Here is a 17,743-nt window from a genome sequence, read left to right as displayed (position 1 = left end):
ATCACACACATTCCGAGTCTAGCTGGCGGTTCGATCCGAACAAACATGGGACAAAAAGAAAATGAGGGGAGAATAACGACGGTGCGTTTATGTGTGTATCCACGTCCAACGGTGTGGTGGGCGTGATATTGTAACAAGGCTAAAGAACAATGTACATGGGTTATTCCCCGCTACGGGAACGGCTCCTCACTTTCGGAGAAGCCCTCGATCACCAGCCTCGTCCTGTCTCTCATCCGGTAGTATTAGGAAATCAGTCCCTTTTTTGTCCTATCCTGCCATCGAACTGTACCCTCCGATCTCCATTTAACCAGGAGAGCAACAGTCGTTAACCCGACCTTTCCTGCTTCACCAGTCCAGAGCCTCACCCATTCCTCATAGCCGAGAAATATTTGATTTAGTGGTGAGCCTCCTCCTCCTCTTCCTCAACGAGCCAGTCCTCGATGACGGCGGCGGGCTGGTTGGCTGCTGCGCCTTCTTGCCCCTCAACCTCGACCGCCATGTCCTCATACTCCTTCAGGCTCGACGCCAGGTCGGCCTCCTCGGGGGACTTGGGCGACTTGGGCAGGCTGAAGGTGGCGACCTGGCCGACCGAGTCGGTCTCCTTGATGGGCGTCGGCTTGTACGCCTTGAGCTCTTTGAGGTAGAGCTCCTGAACGAAGTCGGCTGTGCGCGGGCGTTAGTATGCTGGGAATTGGGGGTGGAGGGGAAGGATGGGAAATTGGGGAGGGTGGAGGTCGTTCGATGCCGTGGTGCGGTGGGAGGGTGGCGGGGCATATGGGTGTTGGATTGGCATTTTCAAACGTGTTCGTTTATCGCTTTCGCCAGCGGAAAATGACGAGTCGGTAGTGTTGCTAAGATACTCGCCGTGTAATTGGTGTCGCCGATAGCCAACCCATTGTCGCCAGTTCCCACCACCGTTACCGGGCCTTTCGCTTGACCGACGCTCCAACCCCCCAGCCACTGATCCTCAAAGGTTGTTATTGCACGTACCTCTCCGCGAGACAGTCGGGGCCATGAAGGTCCTCATCGGGACGGCATTGCGAGTGGCCAAGCGGGAGACGGCCGCAACGGCCTTGCGAGCGCTCTGGTGAAACGACAATCAGTTAATTTGCTCTTCGTCAACGGTGTGGTCATGCATGCGTTCCATGCGTCGTTCACCAATGGGCGATGCAGGAATGACAACAATGGATTGATGTGGACTAAAACGTACCGAAGCCCTAGAGATCATCTTGATTTGATGTGCGGTGTCGCAATTGAACACGCCTAAATCGAGAGGGGAAGACGAGTGGCAGTCGGCTGCTGCTGAGATGGGCAAGGTGGAGGTCCGTCGCTGAGAGGTTTTCAAACGCCCCGGCTCAGCGTCGTGCATACCTCATCCACTGGGGGAGGTGGGAGCAAGTGGTCCGTGCGTTGATCGGGGTTATCGGGAGAGACCGGTTAGTTGGCCAATCACGTGATTCAATTCGAGGCCTTGCAGGTCGTTCCGCCGACCTCTTCGAGTCGAACATCGATCCACTTCGAACTGAAGGCATGGCAGGTGGCGTTTCTTCCCTGGGTTGGGTTTCCTACCAAAATGACTCGAGGTGAATTGAAACTCGAAACATTACGTAGGCTCCGTAGGCTCGTCGAACTATCCAGCCCATCGGACTTTAAAACAGCTCTTCCGAATGGGTATTTAACCCCAACCCTGGCATACATGCCGTCCCAGGACGATACCACTTGTGTCGGGCGTTGCGGTGTATGGATGGCTGCAATCCCGCCACCTTTTGAATTTTACGGTGTCGAGTTCACATGAGGCAAATGTCTAGATGCATGGAAGGCTGTAAGGCTGCAAGGCTGCCCTATTAAAATTACGTAGCTAATATGGTATCAATCACTCCGCCTTTTTCCCCCGCACCTCTACAAAAACCCAAAGCACAATAACCTTAATCATTATTCTCCCACTCATCACACGACTGTTCTCCTTCCGTTCGCCGCCAGATTCCCCTCCTCCTTACCGACGGCAGGAGTCCCATGGTAGAAAAAACGCCAAAGCTTGTAGCCCAGATAGCCGGAGTAAACCACACCAGCAATGACGGCATACGCAATTATGGGGCCATCGTCCTCTCTCGCCAACTTCAGACCGAGCCCGCCATTGATCACGCCCAGCGCCATCAGGATGCGGCCCCACCAGATGTGCACATAGCTGATCACACCTCGGTGCTGCGCCTTGACATAATGCAGATGGTGCAAGATGCCGAAGATGGGCTGGAGGCCCAACAAGCTGACGATGACAGTTCCGAAGATGAGATGCGGTTCGGTCCAAAGCTAGACATCTCTGTTAGTGGAAGAATTCGAATAAAACTCGGGGGAAATCACTTACCATGCCAAATTTCTCGCCTGTGACGAGACCCAGTCCAAACCCTGCCCACATTAGGCAGAAGGTAACCGCTTGCCAGATGGCATGGAACCACCACTTTCCAACCAACGCCATGGCTACCGAGCTAAGAGGGTAGAGAAGGGCGAAAACAAGAGCCATGATGATGCCGTGCGCGACCAGGATCACCGGCTTTGTGAAGACGGCTTGGGTGATGCCATCGCTGCCAGAGCCAGAACCAGAGCCGCTACCACCAGAGCCAGAACCGGCATCGCCAGAACCAGAACCGCCACCGTCAGAGCCCAATCCACCATCAGAGCCGGACCCAGATCCATTACCATCCCCGTTCTGGCTAGCTTGGACGAACGGGTTGGCGTCGGTGCTGACAGTTGCTTTGGTCAGATCGACGTTGAACAGGGTCCGGTCGTCGTGGTACGAAATGGGGGCGGCTCTGTCGGTCGAGTCGAGCGAGGATCCCTGCTTCCAGGCGCCGATCCAACCCGCGCTCGTGCTCGTGAGCGACATCTCCCCGCCGTTCCAGGACTGGCAGTTGGAGCACGCCACGTTGGCCGTCATGGTCGACCCGTCGTCGCTGACGCCACTACCAGCGAGGAGGGTCAACTTGGCCGCGGTGCTGCTCGTGTCCAGCTTGGGCTCCGAGTGGCCTGTCGCTCGCCGTGGCGACAAGGTCACGTTGCCCCTACCGTCCTGGTACAGCAGGAAGATGCTGGAGTCCGCCATTCCCGCTCCAGTGCCCAGGGCTGCCCATTGGAGCGAGGCTGGCGCCTTGATCTGGAAATAAATATTTCCAGATCCAGCATTTGCCGACGTGATGGGGACGGCAATGCTGTAGCAGAGCCCCCCCGCTCCAGGAGGGCAGAACTGTGCCGGGGTGGCAGCAGCGAATGGGGCGACTAAATGGTGATTAGGTTAGTTGATCCTCTCCGATGGAAATGATTTGTGATACAACAAAGGAGATTTACCGCTTCGACGGAAGCGACTTGATGACTTCGACGGAAGAGGCCCGCCCAGGAGGGCAAGCGACAAAAGGTAGCACAAAAGAACTCGATGGAAACGACTTACCGAAGAGGAGAGCGAACGCCAAAATCCAGCTAAAGTCCATCGTGTTTTTTATCGAGTGCCGAAGGAGGTCTGTCGAGTATTGGGGTTTCGGACTCGAGAGGGAAGGACAGATGCAGGATGAAGTGAAGAAGAAGAACAGGCAAGGACGAAGAGGGGGGACAATGCTGTTTTAATCCGACTCCGATCAGACAGGACATACACCAAACTACCTTGCAGAGCAGGGGTCACAAGGCAGAGGCTTGAGAAGATCGGGACTTGGGGTGGGGGATCTTGGCGGGTCGGAAGAAATCTAGGTCGTCGTGAATACATCATCGTCTGTACTTGTATGTCCTTTGGCGGAAAAACATAAGCCTAGATAGAGGCGCAGCCATCGGCCAACACTGTCCGGTTTGTCACCACTGCGGTTGGTGGCTGGAGGTACTTCGGTACCCCATGTACCTTTGGAATTGACTGCCGCAGGTAGCGCACCAAAGGGATCGACACCGGGACTCGAGTGACAAAGAGAACGTGGCTGCTTGTCTCTGTTCTAGCTGGTATCACAGACTCTTCTCGAGCCTATTAGTGACGATCACTCCCCGATGAGTAGTGAGCGTCGATATGCGACATTGCAACTTCCAGATGTACAGTTGTGGGCCGTGGGGTGAACCCACAGTCTGTTCACACTTGGAACCTAAACCAGGTCTGGTTTAGCGCAACCTTGACTGCCGTACGCTTAAAATTCACCGAGAAGGCCCAGACCTCGAGGCCCCGACTTTCCGCCCCATGAAACGTCCTGATTCGGCTGAACAATTCGCAAACCTCAAGCCTAGGCATCAAAAGTTGGAAAAGGGCCGCCTAGCAGGAGGCTAGAACCCGAAATAAACCGACAAGAATTCGGATGGCGGCAAACCACAGAATTCCGTAATATGGAATCCGTTCCGGTTTCAATTCCAGTTGGTTACAGGTGGGGGGGCACCTCTGGAGAAGGCTCGATTGAAGATCATCTCTCGCCAAATGTACCCTGCAGAAACCCACAGCCTAGGATGACGACAGCAAAATCTTGGCGTCCCCAAGAACGTGCTCTCTCTGTTTCATATGTGCAAACAACCAAACAACCCAGCAACCACACCGCATCCAACAAAAGCCCAGTTGGGGATCGCGCTTGAGCTCCAAGCTTCTTGGCGTTGCGACCCGCTCGACTGTCTCGGAAGGAACCATGGGGAACCGCAATTCCCCACGCCTCAAGGGGCGCACCGACTTCCATGAATTAGAGGATCTTTACCAACCTATTTACCTAGTCGCTGGTACAGGTAACCCAATCGGGGCCGCAAGCTGACATCCTTTAAGTTTCTGCGGACTCTTTCTCCGGTGCCCCGTGCTGCATGTTCCCCACACGCAAAGATAACGCCGGACACGCCCAGGTCAACTATCAATCATCAACCATCACCAGTGGCCCCAAGACTTCGTCATCATTGCCCAGAAGCAACCAAGCCGGCGGCCTCCAACCCCTCTCTCCCCGCGTTCCCAGCAGGCATCACCCATGAGAAGGCTGCAGGGGCGGCATGCGAGCCCTCGGAACGCCCCGTTTCATGAGCCGTCGGCTTGAAAAGGCAGCTTGGCTTTCACCTTGGCTGCATACTCGGCGCCGCGGCTGAGAGGTTCGAGATTTTGGGCATGGACATATGTGCCATGCTCTGACCTCCGCTGACAAGCATCTCGCCGTGCCACAAAGTCAAATTTCCGGGGTTTTGTGGCAGTGCGGAAAGGGCCATGCAGCCCCGGATCGCGACGGCTGTCGTGCAACGGCTTGGAGGATGCACTTAACTACCTTAGCTTAGTTAGACTGCGGTGGCTTGACGGAATCGTCCGCATTGATTATTGATAGAGAGAGACTACGCGTCATTCCCAGGCTCAGTCGCTCCATATCTCGATATTGGCGGTGGCGGTGATTGTCCGCCAACATTACCATCCTCGCTCAGCTTACCACGGTTGATGTTGGAAGGAAGCGAGCTGTCTACCATGGAAACTATCCATGTGAGGAGGTAGCATTTCATGGCCGTTTGATGCAGGTGACAAATCTGGCGTCTCTCATTCGTTCTATCTCTTTGCTCTACCAACGGAGACCGCTTCCGATTCCTCTTCGGTAAGGGAGTCTGTCGAGTCCGCCCGATGAGGTTTGATGCCCGATCTCTCGTCCTAGTCCCGGAATTGCATTTCTCCAGCCAGAGCTAGGCACAGGTCGCCGGCAAAACGACCCTGCCTTCGTATCAAGTCGGTTGCGGGGGGGTCAAAAGTACATAACTATCCTGGTTGCCTCCCTCCTGCCCATTACGGGCTTTAATTCGCCGTCTGACAAGGAGATCACCGTTGAATGTTCCATGCCATCGGCGTGTTTCCTCGCCCAAGACAGGCAAGCATGCAAAGCCCGATTGGGGCGCAACGGCTGCCAGGGGGCGGTTACATTCCCTCGGTACCTGAAGCGGGAAGAAGGAATCGGCTCTGGCCAAACCGTCCTTGCATAAGGTGGGGGCCTGAATCCTTACCTAACTGTGACTAAGGTCGGCCGTTTAAAGTCTCTTATTTATTTTCAGGGATCGACGCCGAGGGTACTGGGGGCTGTGGCAGATGATGAGAGCAACGATGAACCAACAGCACACCTGTCACCCACTTTCGTTGGGCATCAGCAATCGGGGACTTTGGGATCAACACATGATATTAGTGAGCTCTATGATACCCAGTAGGACATCTGCCGTGCTCTATCCATAGCTTAAGGACCCCAAGATAACGAGCGAAAATGTGTGAAAAGGGCAGTCATCGGCAGCTGCACTATCCACCATACTTCAAAAAGCCCTGCGGGTAGGTCATCAAGGTGATCAGCACCAAAGTGAACGTATCTCCTGCCCTCCCCGCCCCCAACGCTCCTCTCTCCTGCTCTCGCCTAATCTCCAAGCGAACTTCCCCAAAGCAAACCAACCGGCTAACCTCCTCGCCCACTTCCTGGTTCCACAGGTCGCAAGCTTCCAGCTCAGCAAGGCCACCCGCAACAAAGAATCAACTGCGTCAGCCGTGCTGCGCTTCACAAGCGAGGTGTCCAAGTCTAAGCTGGAAGTCTGAACCCATGGCTTTCCAACAGGCTGCTCGGCGCGACAAAGGTGAATCCGCCGAACGGGTCGTCCTGAGCGAGCTCATCCCTGCCGTTACCGCTGCCGATGTCCAAGCCGCCGCGAGCCGCCTCCGCGAAACGGGTCACGACCGGGCTGAGGCAGAGCTTGGTGAACTCGAATGAGAAGTTCTCGGCTAGCTCCGGGTCCGTGATGAGCGGCTGGATGGGCGGCTCCAGCTCGCGCGTGGCGAGCCGATTCCTATGACGAGAGTGGTCAGCCACCATTCCATTTTCAATTACGGCGTCACGGAGAAGCATTCGCGAGCAGAGCAAAGGTCGCAAGAGCACAGCAATCACCGGAAGGGGGGCCAGGCGGGCGCGAACTTGACATACCAGTCGACCTTGCGGAAGAAACGATGCTTCTTGATGATGGTCAGGTCCTTGGGCATGTTGGATCCGAGGCGCTTGGCCGGGTCCTTGCGGAGCAGGCGTGTGAGCAGGTCCTTCGCGTCGGCGCTGAGGAAGAAGGGCATGGCCAACTTCTGGCGCACAATATTGTCCTGGATCTTGGCATGATTCGGGCCGCGGAAGGGGGGATGTCCCGTCATAAGGTCGAACCCCAACGCCCCGAGCGACCACCAGTCGACTGCCTTGCCGTATTTTTTGCCCTGGATCACCTCGGGCGCCATGTACTCGACAGTGCCTAGCATCGAGTTACACGCATCGGGATCGACTGCAACTTTCGAAAGACCGAAATCAGTCAGGAGCAGGTGGCCCTCGGCGTCGAGGAGGCAGTTCTCCGGCTTGAGGTCCCGGTACACCACCCCCAAGTTCGCGTGCAGGTGGGTCAGCGCGAGGACCATTTCGGCCATGTAGAAGGCGGCCGTTTCCTCGGAGAACATCCTCTCCGTACTCAGGTGGGTGAAAAGCTCGCCGCCCTGGCCGTACTCAAGAATTAAGTACAGCTTCTCCTGGTCCTGGAACGCGTAGTACAGCTTGACAACGAAAGGGTGCCGATTGACGCTCTCGAGGATTTGGCGTTCGGTCTTGGTCTGCTCGACCAGTTTCTTGTGCACGATGAGTGAGGCCTTCTTGAACTGCTTTTGGGCATACAGCCGTCCAGTCTCGCGGTGTTTGACCAACAGAACGGTCCCGTAGGTCCCTTTTCCAAGGCACCGAAGAGGCTCAAAGTCGTCCGCGGCCATCTTACGACGAAGAGGAGCAGCGTTCTCAACGGTGCGGCTATTGGTCTCGCTCTCAAAGTCGTCCTCCAGTTCAATTTCGTAGCGGCTGCTGTCCGACGCCATCTCGTCTTCGCTGTTGCCGCTTTCGGTTTGGCTCTTGTAGCCGCTGTCTCGGCCGCTGCTGGTCGCTGTACCATCGCTAGCATGCGGGGAGCGGAGGCTCTCGCTGTAGGTCAAAGAGGTCGTGCGCGATGAAGCAGCCGTCGAGTTTCCCGCATTACTGGCCGAAATGTCCAGTGTGCGGAGCTGCATGCGCAGCCTGCTGATGCCGCTCAGGCCGCCCTGAGGGACCGCCGGCCGGATCACCGGGCTGCAGTTGGCACTGACAACATCGTTGATTGCATGGGGTTTCTTGGGTCGTCTGGCACGGCTCTTGTCGCCAGGCTGAGGAGTAGGGCAGTAATCCGAATCCTCGTTGTCAGAAACCGTCGGAGTTCCGTTGAAGCCACGCACAGTATGGAGCGCGGGGGTGGCCTTGGAATGCATCGAGCCGCCTTGGTCCGCTGGCTGCTCGAAACGGTGATGGATGACAAAATCGGAAGATAAATCAAAATCAAAAGAATTTCAGAATACGTGCGATTCCGGTACTCGGGTCGAGGTACGAGGCGGGTGTGGTGGTTAGATTGTTCAAGCCTTTCCTCGGCGGCGTCCAGCGTCAGCTCGCTTTTCGGTATTCCGGCTCAGTCCTTTGTGGCTCGGGATGACACGCATCTGGTATTTGAAAAAAGAAGTAGAATTGTCTTGCTTAGTCGCCTTGATCTGCATTGAGTGATGTCTGGGTTCTGGGGGTGCGTCTTGTGAACTGCGTGTTCTAGAAAGCGTTCACTTGGAGAAGGGAGAAAGCGCAGCAAGTGGCGGGGTGCCATTATTTATTACAGCGCTAATCACATGCGGGCGCTGAGGCCCCAGCAAACAGGAAACCTAAAAAAAATTGTGGCCATACCATTGGCTGTGCCGCTCTGGTCGCTGATCGATCTCAGCCCCAAATCGCCCTGTTTGCGGCGCACGGGTGGCCCCCCAGACCGGGGAGCGGCCCATCTCCCCAGGAAACCCGCAATTTTGAACTTGGGTGCTTCTTTTTATCCAGATGACCCGACTTTACGGAGTTAGCTGCATGAGAATGTGACCCAAATTGCAGTGAACGATTTCCAAATAATATGCCTCGCTGACTGGGCACAAAATTCTTTCGGGATGACCGACCTGCCTACATGCGAAGTTGTTGCACAAAGAAAGAGTGGCAGAACAAGGCGACCAATGAAGGCAGGCCAGCTGACAGGCGACCCTTAGTTTCTCGGGATCTGTACACGAAGCATCGCGCCATTGTCGGTGGCATCAGGCACGAGGTCTGATGTTTATGTATGATACTGGACGGAAGGCCTCCTCCCGCTCATCGTTAACCGCCACCTCGGCTGGGACTGACATCAGCACCAAACTGGAACATTTCTTGATGTTGGGTTAGGGTTAGCTAGAAACTGACCAGCGTTAACGTTACGTCGTAGTTACGTAACTACCTGGTAAGAATACCTTGCGAAAAAAGCGAGAAAAATTAACCTGGGTAGCAATACCGAGTTCCATACAAACTGAAGGAAACCAAAATTGAGAAAGAGGAAAACAAACTCATATGAAACAGAGTACGTATGGAAACAACCGAGTGTCCATGATAAATCCGTCCAAAATTCGTTGAAGTTTGAGCCCTTTCTTCCCCGGATGAGTTGTTCTGTACTGGTAACGTAAGACGGTACGCATAGTACGGTTGGCAAGTTGACCAGGAAAGCCCCACTAGGCCGCAGCTCCAGAACTCCAGAACGCGGTCCATCAAGAGAGCTTTGCCTGATGCAGATGACTGCTGCTCCGAGAAGGGAACAACTCCAGCATCAACACCGCAAAAATGATGCACCCATCGCGCAGAGCATACGTTGAAGAAGCCGAACCCGAGGTAAGAATCCCCACTTCTCGCCGTCTACCGTGAATTCACAGCAAACCCAATGATAACTAACACACGCTATCTAGGAACGAGGTGGCATCGATCTGAACTCCATTCGTACGTACACCATGTATCACTTGATTCGCCGGTGATTTGCTAACATGCACCTCGGCAGCTATCGACCGCGACTATGATATTCCTGGCGCCGGGGCTGGCATTGCGCCAGAGAAGGCGTCAGCCCTTCTATCACAGTTCGAACGGAAACGGCTAGCCGCAACCATTGCCGTCCCAACCGACGACGGACGAGTACGATCAAAACTTCGGGAACTAGGACAGCCAGTTACGCTCTTTGGCGAGGGCCCCGCGGATAGACGCGATAGACTACGAGAGCTCCTTACTGAGCAAGCACATGCGCAGCAAGCCGGCGGCCAGGAGGGTGTGGATGTGGAGATGCAGGATGCGGAAGAGGAGGAAGAGGAAGGCGAGGAGCAAGAGGAGGAGTTTTATTCCAGGGGCACAGAGGAGCTGCTCCAAGCGCGGATCAACATCGCCCAATACTCGATACCGCGAGCGAAACGGCGCATCGAATTCCAAAAAAAAGAGGCCACCATCCCGTTGCGCACGCACGTAAAATTCCGGAAGGAGATCAAGGAGCGGCTGCAGACATTTGAGTTACAGGGCAGTCAAACAGCAGGAGACCGTCATGTCTCTATGACAAGGATATCGCCCAACGGCAAGATAGTGGCAACCGGGAACTGGGGCGGCCAGGTCAAACTTATCGACATCCCAACCCTCGAGCACAAGCGAACATTAAGAGGCCATACAAACAAAATCAGCGGCATATCGTGGATGCCTGGGGCGACCTTACCCGAGAGCAATGTTTCGGAAAACAGCGTCAACTTGGCATCGGGAGGTGCAGAAGGACAAATCCATCTATGGTCATTATCACAAGACACGCCTTTATCGACACTTCCGGGTCACTCTCAACGAGTATGTCGGGTAGAGTTCCACCCATCCGGAAAGTACTTGGCATCAGCGTCAGAGGACACGTCGTGGAGGTTATGGGATGTTGAAACAACCACAGAGCTTGTCCTGCAAGAAGGCCACTCACGAGGCGTGTACGCCGTCAGCTTCAGCACGGACGGGTCTCTTCTAGCCAGCGCCGGCCTGGACAGCATCGGGCGAATTTGGGACCTGCGTTCGGGCCGGACGGTCATGATTCTCGACGGCGGCAACGATGGCCACATCAAACCCATCTACGGCCTCGACTGGGGCCCGGACGGCCACCGGGTGCTGACGGCGTCTGCCGACGGGTGGATCAAGTGTTGGGATGTCAGAAAGGTGCAGCGGTCCGGGGGTATCGGCGCGCACACGAGTGCCGTGTCCGATGTCAGGTGGTTCAAGGGCCTCGACGACCCCGTGGAGGGCGTTCACCCTGGCCAGGATGAGAAGGGCATGCAAATTCCCAAGAAGTCGGGCACCTTCTTGGTCTCGGCAGGGTTCGACCATAAAGTCAATGTCTTTTCAGCTGACGACTGGGCTCTAGCTCAGTCACTCACAGGCCATACGGGCCCTGTGGCCAGTGTCGATGTGAGCAGGGACGGGAGATGGATTGTTAGTGGTGGGCATGATCGGACCGTTAAGTTGTGGGGGAGGAACGATTCTGCTGGGATGTTTGGGGATGATTAGTGCGTACGTGCTAAGGGATAGTGAGCCAAAACGATGCAAGATACCCAAACTGAAGGCAACGTTTTGATCTGTACTGTGCAATTATTCTATCCGTCGGTCTTTGTCAGACCCCTTCCGACCCCCCACGTGTGTTATGGGGAGAGTGTTTAGCCACCCAACTAAGACCAAAATGGATTGGGATGCCGCGTGCACGGGCCCCTCCACGGCCCAAAAGGCCCCACGCGCCCCGATAAACGGTCGCGGACTCGCGATACTGAATTGATCGCGACTCCTTGATCCATTGCGAACTCGAAAACACATCTCTCCATCTCGACGAACCATCCTCGACTTCGCCGCCACAATCACTACTATCAATGCGACTCATCTAATTTTGCGCTCTCTAGTAAGAGGGAAAAGGAGAACCCGACGACGACTTCACGACTGCCTGCCCACCGGCCCGCCACTGCACCGCGCAAACAGGAAACATGTCGAGTGTCGACAGATACCGACCCGTGAGGGAAGGTTACCAACCGCCGTCGCTCCCGCCGAAACCGATGCCCGCTGTCATCGATCGTTTATCGAAGTCACCGTCAAGGAGACGTGATGTTCCCCCAGCAGTTCCCTCTCCCCCGGCCTATTCATCGAGGACGTCGCCGCCGCGGCCACATTCCCGTCGGAGCGCACACTCACCTGGGCAATCGAGTCCGCACCGAGCTTCGCAGCCGAGGCCGAATCAGTGGTTCTTTACAGCGGACGAAGTAGCCAGCACCCCCAGCGTCGCCGAGGGCTTGCCGCTGGCGGAGGATAGACTCCGGAGGGCGAAAGGCGTCAACTTCATCTACCAGGCCGGGATTCTCCTCGAGCTGCCACAAATCACATTATGGGTCGCCGGCGTGTTCTTGCACCGGTTCTATATGCGTTACAGCATGATGGAGGAGAAAGGAGGCATCCACCACTATGTAGGTATCTCGTTGAAACTGCGACAAAGAAAGAACCGTGCTAACAAATCCTGCAGAATATTGCGGCAACCTCCCTATTCCTCGCCAACAAGACGGAGGAAAACTGCCGTAAAACAAAGGATCTCATAATTGCCGTCGCGAAGGTTGCACAGAAAAACACCAAGCTCATTATTGACGAGCAGAGCAAGGAATACTGGAAGTGGCGTGACAGCATCTTGGCTTATGAGGAATTGATGTTGGAGACGCTCACCTTCGACCTTATGGTGGACAACCCGTACCTACGGCTTCACGACTACATGAGCCAGCTGGATTTGCTGCAGAACAAGCCGATGCGCGACTCGGCCTGGGCCTTCTGCAACGACTCGTGTCTGACGGTTCTGCCGCTACTGCTCGGCGCGCGTGACATAGCCATCGCCGCCATCTTCTTCGCCTCGGCCGTCACGCGAGAAAAGATCGATGACGTCAACGGCGAGCCGTGGTGGCGGTGCTTGAAGGGCAACGAGACACATACCGTGAAGGCCGTTGAGCTCATGACGGAGTTCTATAAGGAGAACCCGCTGCGCAAACAGGACTCCAAGGTGCCCGGCTCGCCCGAGTTCAACCTCGAGAGTACCCGCCGCCGCGGTGAGCTCAGCCTCAGCCAAATGGACCTTGATTCGAGCCAGTACGGCACCCCGACGCCCCTGGGCACCGATCGCGGCGGCACGCAGAGTCCCCGCCCCCCCGTCGTGCGTTTAAACGGCAAGCCGGAGCGGGAGGGCAACGACACTAAGGAGGTTTCCATTAAAAAGGAGGACCCCTCAGACTCGTCGGCTACTAAGATGGGAGACGAGCTGCGGGCGGCAGCCGTCGGTAACGAGAGCAATAGCAACGGTGCCGAGCCCGCATTACAAGCGAGCAATAGGGGCGACTCGGATGCCGCGCTCAAGGTGGCGGCTAACGATCTGGACACTCACAAGGGCTCCAACCTGGTGCTTAACGGGGACGACCTTGACGGCGGAGGGCTGGTTTCGCCCCAGGTGAGAAGGCGGAGTGAGGGCCCGGATGGGTGGGAGGAGCGGGAGGCTAAGAGGCGAAGATTGGATGACGAGGATGAGGGCGAGATTAAGGGGTCATAATCTCTCTGGTTTTGGGGAAGCCGTCTATGTCGACTCGGCTTACTTTGGTTCTTGATTCTTGTTTTGAGAGTGGGTTTTAGGGAAGGCGTCACGGCAAAGGGGATTACCCGTCGGGGATATAGCTGGGCGGTCGGACTAACTTATGGCTTCCTGTTGCGGACCTTCCCTCTTTTGCCTTTACTCAGCGGCTATCTTAACGGGGAGGGCTTCGTACAGCGAATGCTTCGTTTTGTACAATTACATTATTCCTCTTCACTTACGCCGTATAGATGAGCCGGCCCGCTGCCGCATGCGGTGTGTGTAGTAGAGCGGGAGTGGTCGCGGGGTCGTTAGCCGTAGTCGCTAAAGAAACAAACAGATCCTGCGCATATCAGAGGTTGGAGATCGGCAACATAACATGATGGTATATTTCCCCAACAAAACCCCCATCACCACCACCACCCCATCACCACCACCACCCCATCACGCCCCATCCCTCCTCCCATCCCTCCTCACACCCCCCTCCCCCACCGTCACCCTCACCCCCTCCAAAAAATCCACCAAATCCACCATATTCCCGCACCCCATCAGCCCCGCCCGCTGCGCCTTGGTCAGCAGCGCGCTCTTGTCGGCGCCCATCCCCGGCCCGCACATCTCGCCCACGTGGTGCTGCACCAGCTTGTAGGGGAGCGGACACCGCGCCACGTTGGCCAGGAAGGTCTCGACGGCGGACCACGGGCAGGCGTCGTAGCCGGCGTAGAGCGCGGGGTTGGTGAGGAGGGCGCGCGCGGTCATGAGCCCGGAGAGGTGGGGGATGGTGGGGGTGGTGGGGGTGGTGGTGGTGGTGAAGGTGGGGGTGGGGGTGAGTAAGGGGGTGGTGAAGGGGAGGGTGCCCAGGGCGAAGACGTCGCCTGATAGGAGGATGGGCACCCGGTTGCCGAATGTGGAGGTTAAGAGCTCGAGGGCTTCGAGGTTGATGGGCGTGCTGGAGGGGGTGGACCGCGTGCGTGGGTGGATGGTCAGCCAGTCGATGTGCCGGTCTTGGTCGGGGCCGAGGACGGTGGTGATGAAATCCATTGTTTTTCTGGGGGAGAGGGTGGTCAGTTGAGGAGGGGGTTGGAGGGGTTGGTTGGTGCGCGGTGCGTACCGGAGGTCTTTGTGTACTCTGATTTTGACGCTCACACTCCGCCCCTTTCGGCTGTCAATGTCCTTCTCCTTGTTCACGGCCCATCCATCTCGGCGGAGCTGTTCCCGGGTCTCGACCACCATATCCCGCACTAGTTCCCGCTTCTCCATCAGAGCTGCCCCGAGAGTCTCGGAACAGGCCCATGACTGGGGGCAGCCGCAGTTCAGGTCCACGCCGCTACAAAATGGCGCCACGAGGGATGAGGCCCTGGCGAGTTCTTGTGGTACGTTGGCGCCAAATTGAACTATTGTTGGTGGTTGAGGGCCGTCGGTGGATATTGTGAAGTCTAGAGAGTTAATGATGGTTCATCTCAAAGCTGACGGGAGAGTCTCACCGCTGTCTCTCGCAAAATGGTTCCTATTAAACTCTTTGGCCAGTATCATGGGTGTCCAGCATAGGTCTGTGCCATAAGCATAAACTGTTTGACGGAAAGCCAACTACAAGTCGTTAGAGTAGGGCAATGAGCAGAAAGGGGTTGAAGGCTAAGCACGTGCCTTGCTGTAGCGCACCATCGGCGCTGATGTGTATAGGAGCCTCTTTTCTTTCTTGGCAATATCAAAAAGCTTCAAGGGGCTAGGGGTAGGTAGTTGGTAAGAGGTTGCAGTATAAAGGAGGGACTCAAACGGGACAAGATCGTAGGAAACGAAGGGGGTCTTACTGAATGAAATCCAATCCCGGAATTTCAGCCATGTTGGCGGAACTTAAATGTCTCTAGATCAACCCAAAATAATTAAGAAATGCAATTCTTCTCATGGTCTATGAGTGGTGACAATGAAGAAATAAATAGTCGGGCTCCTGAGGAGGCGCTGTGTTGGTGCTCGCCTTGGTAAGAGTATAAATATCACAAATTGTGTGTTTCGTCCGAACAAATAGGCCGAGCTCTTCGTGCCTTGAACATAAATACGCTACTCCCAAACTCCTTTCAAGTCAGCGTCATCGAAGTCTTCTTCAAAGTGAAAGTGTGGGGCACACGCGTATCTACAAAATTTGGAGTCATATCACCCGATTTCGGTCTGCACATCACACCACCAATCCCTTTACCACCAATACAACCAAATTATCTTGCAACCGTATTTTTTATTTTCATTTTTTTTTTAAAAAAAAGGAAGGAAATATGACGGCCGACAGGAATCCCGTCATCGGCCTACTAGGCGGTGGTCAACTTGGGCGTATGTTGTGTGAAGCGGCCAATCCACTCGGCATCGACATCGCCATTCTCGACGAGGAAAACTCCCCCGCTAAGCAGGCGCACAATACCAACCGCCATGTTGTCGGCTCGTTCAAAGACCCTGCTCGCATCCGGGAGTTGGCTGCCCAATCCGATTTTCTGTCGGTCGAAATCGAGCATGTCGAGACCGAGGTGCTCGAGGACATCGAGAAGAACGGTGTCGAGGTGAAGCAGGCAGACGGTACCACCAAGACTCATAAGCCCCCTGTTCACCCGTCATGGAAGACGATCCGCCTCATCCAGGACAAGTACCTCCAGAAAGAGCACTTCCGTACGAGCGACAAGAACATCCCCATCGCGGAACAGGTCGCGATTGAGTCGGGGCCAGCCGCTCTCGACTCGCTCAAGAACGCTGCCGCCAAGTTCGGCCTCCCCTTCATGCTGAAGGCACGGAAGGGCAGTTATGACGGGAGAGGCAACTTCAAGGTCGACAGCGAGAAAGACTTTGAAGCTGCAGTCACGGCGCTTGGGGGGCTGAGCTTGTACGCCGAGAAATGGGCCCCCTTTGTCAAGGAACTGGCCGTCATGGTAATCAGGACGGAGGACGACAACGGCACGCTCAAGAATTGTGTCGCCTACCCCGCCGTGGAGACCATCCACGAGGACAGCATCTGCACCAAGGTTTTTATGCCTCCTAGGGATGTTTCGGAGACCGTCTGTGCAGCTGCTAGAAAGCTGGCAACGGAGGTGATCAGCACACTTTGGGGCCGCGGTGTCTTTGCTGTGGAGATGTTTGTTCTTGAAGATGGTACTGAAACCCATCCCCTTCAATAAAGCTTCTCACTAACACCTGTAGGCTCCCTAATGGTTAACGAGGTCGCCCCCCGTCCTCACAACTCGGGCCATTACACCATCGAAGCAGTCCCCCAGATGTCACAGTACAAGGCGCAAATACACGCCGTCCTTGACCTCCCCGTCCCCCAGAAGCTGACGCCCAGAGTCACCTCCTCCATCATGCTCAACATTCTCGGCGGCGCAACCCCCTCAGCCCATCTCCCACTCGCCGAGCTAGCCCGGAAGACCTTCGATGACGACATGGACATCCACCTACACCTCTACAACAAGGCCTCCAAGCCCGGCCGCAAGATCGGCCACATCACCCTCACCAGCACCACACTCCCCATCCACGACCTCGAAACCAAAGCACAACCCCTGACCGACCTGGTCAACCAAATCCGCCACGACCGCATCACCGCCTCCGCCGAAACCCTCCGGCCCACCACCACGACGACACAACCCACCCCCTCAACCGCCCTCACCCCCGCTCCCCCCTCACAAACAACCTCCCCCGCCCCCCTCGTCCTCATCACCATGGGCTCAGACTCCGACCTGCCCGTGCTCAGCGCCGGGCTCGCCATCCTGCGCGAGTTCGGCGTGCCCTACGCGGTGGACATCACGTCGGCGCACCGCACGGCGCGGTACATGATGGAGGTGGCGTCGGGGGCGGCGGAGCGCGGGGTGCGCGTGGTCGTCGCGGCGGCGGGCGGCGCGGCCCACCTGCCGGGCATGTTCGCGTCCGAGACGCCGTTGCCGGTGATTGGCGTGCCGGTGAAAGCGACGCATTTGGATGGGGTGGATAGTTTGTTGAGTATTGTGCAGATGCCGGTGAGCCGTCTTCGTTTTTTTGTTCTTCTTCTTCGTTTCTCTCCACATTTTCTTTGAGGATTGTAAGTGAGGAGTTCGTGGCTAACTAAAGGGGGGTTGTTAAACAGAGAGGCGTGCCGACTGCTACGGTGGGGATCAACAACTCGACCAACGCCGCGCTGCTGGCCATCCGGATCCTGGGATCGTCCATGCCCGAGTACCAGGAGAAGATGAAGCGGTATCAGGCCAACATGGAGGAGCAGGTCATTGAGAAGGGGAATAAGCTGAGGGAGATCGGGGATGTGGAGTACCTTGCTGCGAAGGGTAAATGA

The 17,743-nt window shown here is 56.0% G+C and overlaps 7 protein-coding genes across 7 annotated transcripts; 3 read left to right on the top strand and 4 right to left on the bottom strand.

The window, feature by feature from the left end:
* Nucleotides 1-63: 63 nt before the first annotated feature.
* Nucleotides 64-1,345, bottom strand: F5144DRAFT_556688 (ATP synthase complex subunit H-domain-containing protein). The gene is made up of 3 exons (XM_066787992.1): nucleotides 1,211-1,345; nucleotides 991-1,084; nucleotides 64-663 (listed from the first exon to the last, which is right to left on the bottom strand). Exons 1-3 carry the CDS (start codon nucleotides 1,226-1,228, stop codon nucleotides 395-397), a joined length of 381 nt encoding a protein of 126 aa, XP_066648906.1. The 5' UTR covers nucleotides 1,229-1,345; the 3' UTR covers nucleotides 64-394.
* A 526-nt stretch (nucleotides 1,346-1,871) lies between these two features.
* Nucleotides 1,872-3,861, bottom strand: F5144DRAFT_53612 (uncharacterized protein). The gene is made up of 3 exons (XM_066787053.1): nucleotides 3,440-3,861; nucleotides 2,363-3,270; nucleotides 1,872-2,307 (listed from the first exon to the last, which is right to left on the bottom strand). Exons 1-3 carry the CDS (start codon nucleotides 3,477-3,479, stop codon nucleotides 1,948-1,950), a joined length of 1,308 nt encoding a protein of 435 aa, XP_066648905.1. The 5' UTR covers nucleotides 3,480-3,861; the 3' UTR covers nucleotides 1,872-1,947.
* Nucleotides 3,862-6,122: 2,261 nt separating this feature from the next.
* Nucleotides 6,123-8,348, bottom strand: F5144DRAFT_53589 (kinase-like domain-containing protein). Its single transcript, XM_066787046.1, has 2 exons — nucleotides 6,915-8,348; nucleotides 6,123-6,780 (listed from the first exon to the last, which is right to left on the bottom strand). The coding sequence occupies exons 1-2, from the start codon at nucleotides 8,249-8,251 to the stop codon at nucleotides 6,516-6,518; spliced, it is 1,602 nt and encodes a 533-aa protein (XP_066648904.1). The 5' UTR covers nucleotides 8,252-8,348; the 3' UTR covers nucleotides 6,123-6,515.
* A 1,165-nt stretch (nucleotides 8,349-9,513) lies between these two features.
* On the top strand, nucleotides 9,514-11,567 carry F5144DRAFT_523922 (WD40-repeat-containing domain protein). The gene is made up of 3 exons (XM_066786780.1): nucleotides 9,514-9,701; nucleotides 9,776-9,806; nucleotides 9,865-11,567. Exons 1-3 carry the CDS (start codon nucleotides 9,654-9,656, stop codon nucleotides 11,376-11,378), a joined length of 1,593 nt encoding a protein of 530 aa, XP_066648903.1. The 5' UTR covers nucleotides 9,514-9,653; the 3' UTR covers nucleotides 11,379-11,567.
* F5144DRAFT_523918 (cyclin-like protein) lies at nucleotides 11,568-13,900 on the top strand. The gene is made up of 2 exons (XM_066786779.1): nucleotides 11,568-12,316; nucleotides 12,373-13,900. Exons 1-2 carry the CDS (start codon nucleotides 11,843-11,845, stop codon nucleotides 13,432-13,434), a joined length of 1,536 nt encoding a protein of 511 aa, XP_066648902.1. The 5' UTR covers nucleotides 11,568-11,842; the 3' UTR covers nucleotides 13,435-13,900.
* On the bottom strand, nucleotides 13,897-15,547 carry F5144DRAFT_625621 (uncharacterized protein; the record flags this gene model as incomplete). Its single annotated transcript, XM_066792235.1, has 5 exons — nucleotides 15,258-15,547; nucleotides 15,094-15,172; nucleotides 14,934-15,036; nucleotides 14,561-14,885; nucleotides 13,897-14,497 (listed from the first exon to the last, which is right to left on the bottom strand). Exons 1-5 carry the CDS (start codon nucleotides 15,287-15,289, stop codon nucleotides 13,897-13,899), a joined length of 1,140 nt encoding a protein of 379 aa, XP_066648901.1. The 5' UTR covers nucleotides 15,290-15,547.
* Nucleotides 15,548-15,713: 166 nt separating this feature from the next.
* Nucleotides 15,714-17,743, top strand: F5144DRAFT_477849 (uncharacterized protein; the record flags this gene model as incomplete). Its single annotated transcript, XM_066785068.1, has 3 exons — nucleotides 15,714-16,575; nucleotides 16,624-17,432; nucleotides 17,540-17,743. The coding sequence occupies 3 exons, from the start codon at nucleotides 15,714-15,716 to the stop codon at nucleotides 17,741-17,743; spliced, it is 1,875 nt and encodes a 624-aa protein (XP_066648900.1).

This window comes from Chaetomium tenue, assembly GCF_020726465.1.
Source record: "Chaetomium tenue strain MPI-SDFR-AT-0079 chromosome Unknown F5144scaffold_1, whole genome shotgun sequence".
In the NCBI taxonomy this organism is placed as follows: Eukaryota; Fungi; Ascomycota; class Sordariomycetes; order Sordariales; family Chaetomiaceae; genus Chaetomium; species Chaetomium tenue.
The sequence above is the reverse complement of the archived record's forward strand: the minus strand, read 5'-3'. Positions and strand labels throughout refer to the sequence as shown.

Coding starts and splice junctions, on each gene's coding strand:
- F5144DRAFT_556688 (XM_066787992.1), bottom strand. Junction 664..990: donor CCCGACTGTCTCGCGGAGAG/GTACGTGCAATA, acceptor GCCCGCGCACAG/CCGACTTCGTTCAGGAGCTC.
- F5144DRAFT_53612 (XM_066787053.1), bottom strand. CDS start 3,479: ATGGACTTTAGCTGGATTTTGGCGTTCGCTCTCCTCTTCG. Junction 3,271..3,439: donor GGCGTTCGCTCTCCTCTTCG/GTAAGTCGTTTC, acceptor ATCACCATTTAG/TCGCCCCATTCGCTGCTGCC. Junction 2,308..2,362: donor CAGGCGAGAAATTTGGCATG/GTAAGTGATTTC, acceptor AGAGATGTCTAG/CTTTGGACCGAACCGCATCT.
- F5144DRAFT_53589 (XM_066787046.1), bottom strand. CDS start 8,251: ATGCATTCCAAGGCCACCCCCGCGCTCCATACTGTGCGTGGCTTCAAC. Junction 6,781..6,914: donor TTCTTCCGCAAGGTCGACTG/GTATGTCAAGTT, acceptor CTCTCGTCATAG/GAATCGGCTCGCCACGCGCG.
- F5144DRAFT_523922 (XM_066786780.1), top strand. CDS start 9,654: ATGATGCACCCATCGCGCAGAGCATACGTTGAAGAAGCCGAACCCGAG. Junction 9,702..9,775: donor TTGAAGAAGCCGAACCCGAG/GTAAGAATCCCC, acceptor CACGCTATCTAG/GAACGAGGTGGCATCGATCT. Junction 9,807..9,864: donor CATCGATCTGAACTCCATTC/GTACGTACACCA, acceptor GCACCTCGGCAG/CTATCGACCGCGACTATGAT.
- F5144DRAFT_523918 (XM_066786779.1), top strand. CDS start 11,843: ATGTCGAGTGTCGACAGATACCGACCCGTGAGGGAAGGTTACCAACCG. Junction 12,317..12,372: donor AAGGAGGCATCCACCACTAT/GTAGGTATCTCG, acceptor CAAATCCTGCAG/AATATTGCGGCAACCTCCCT.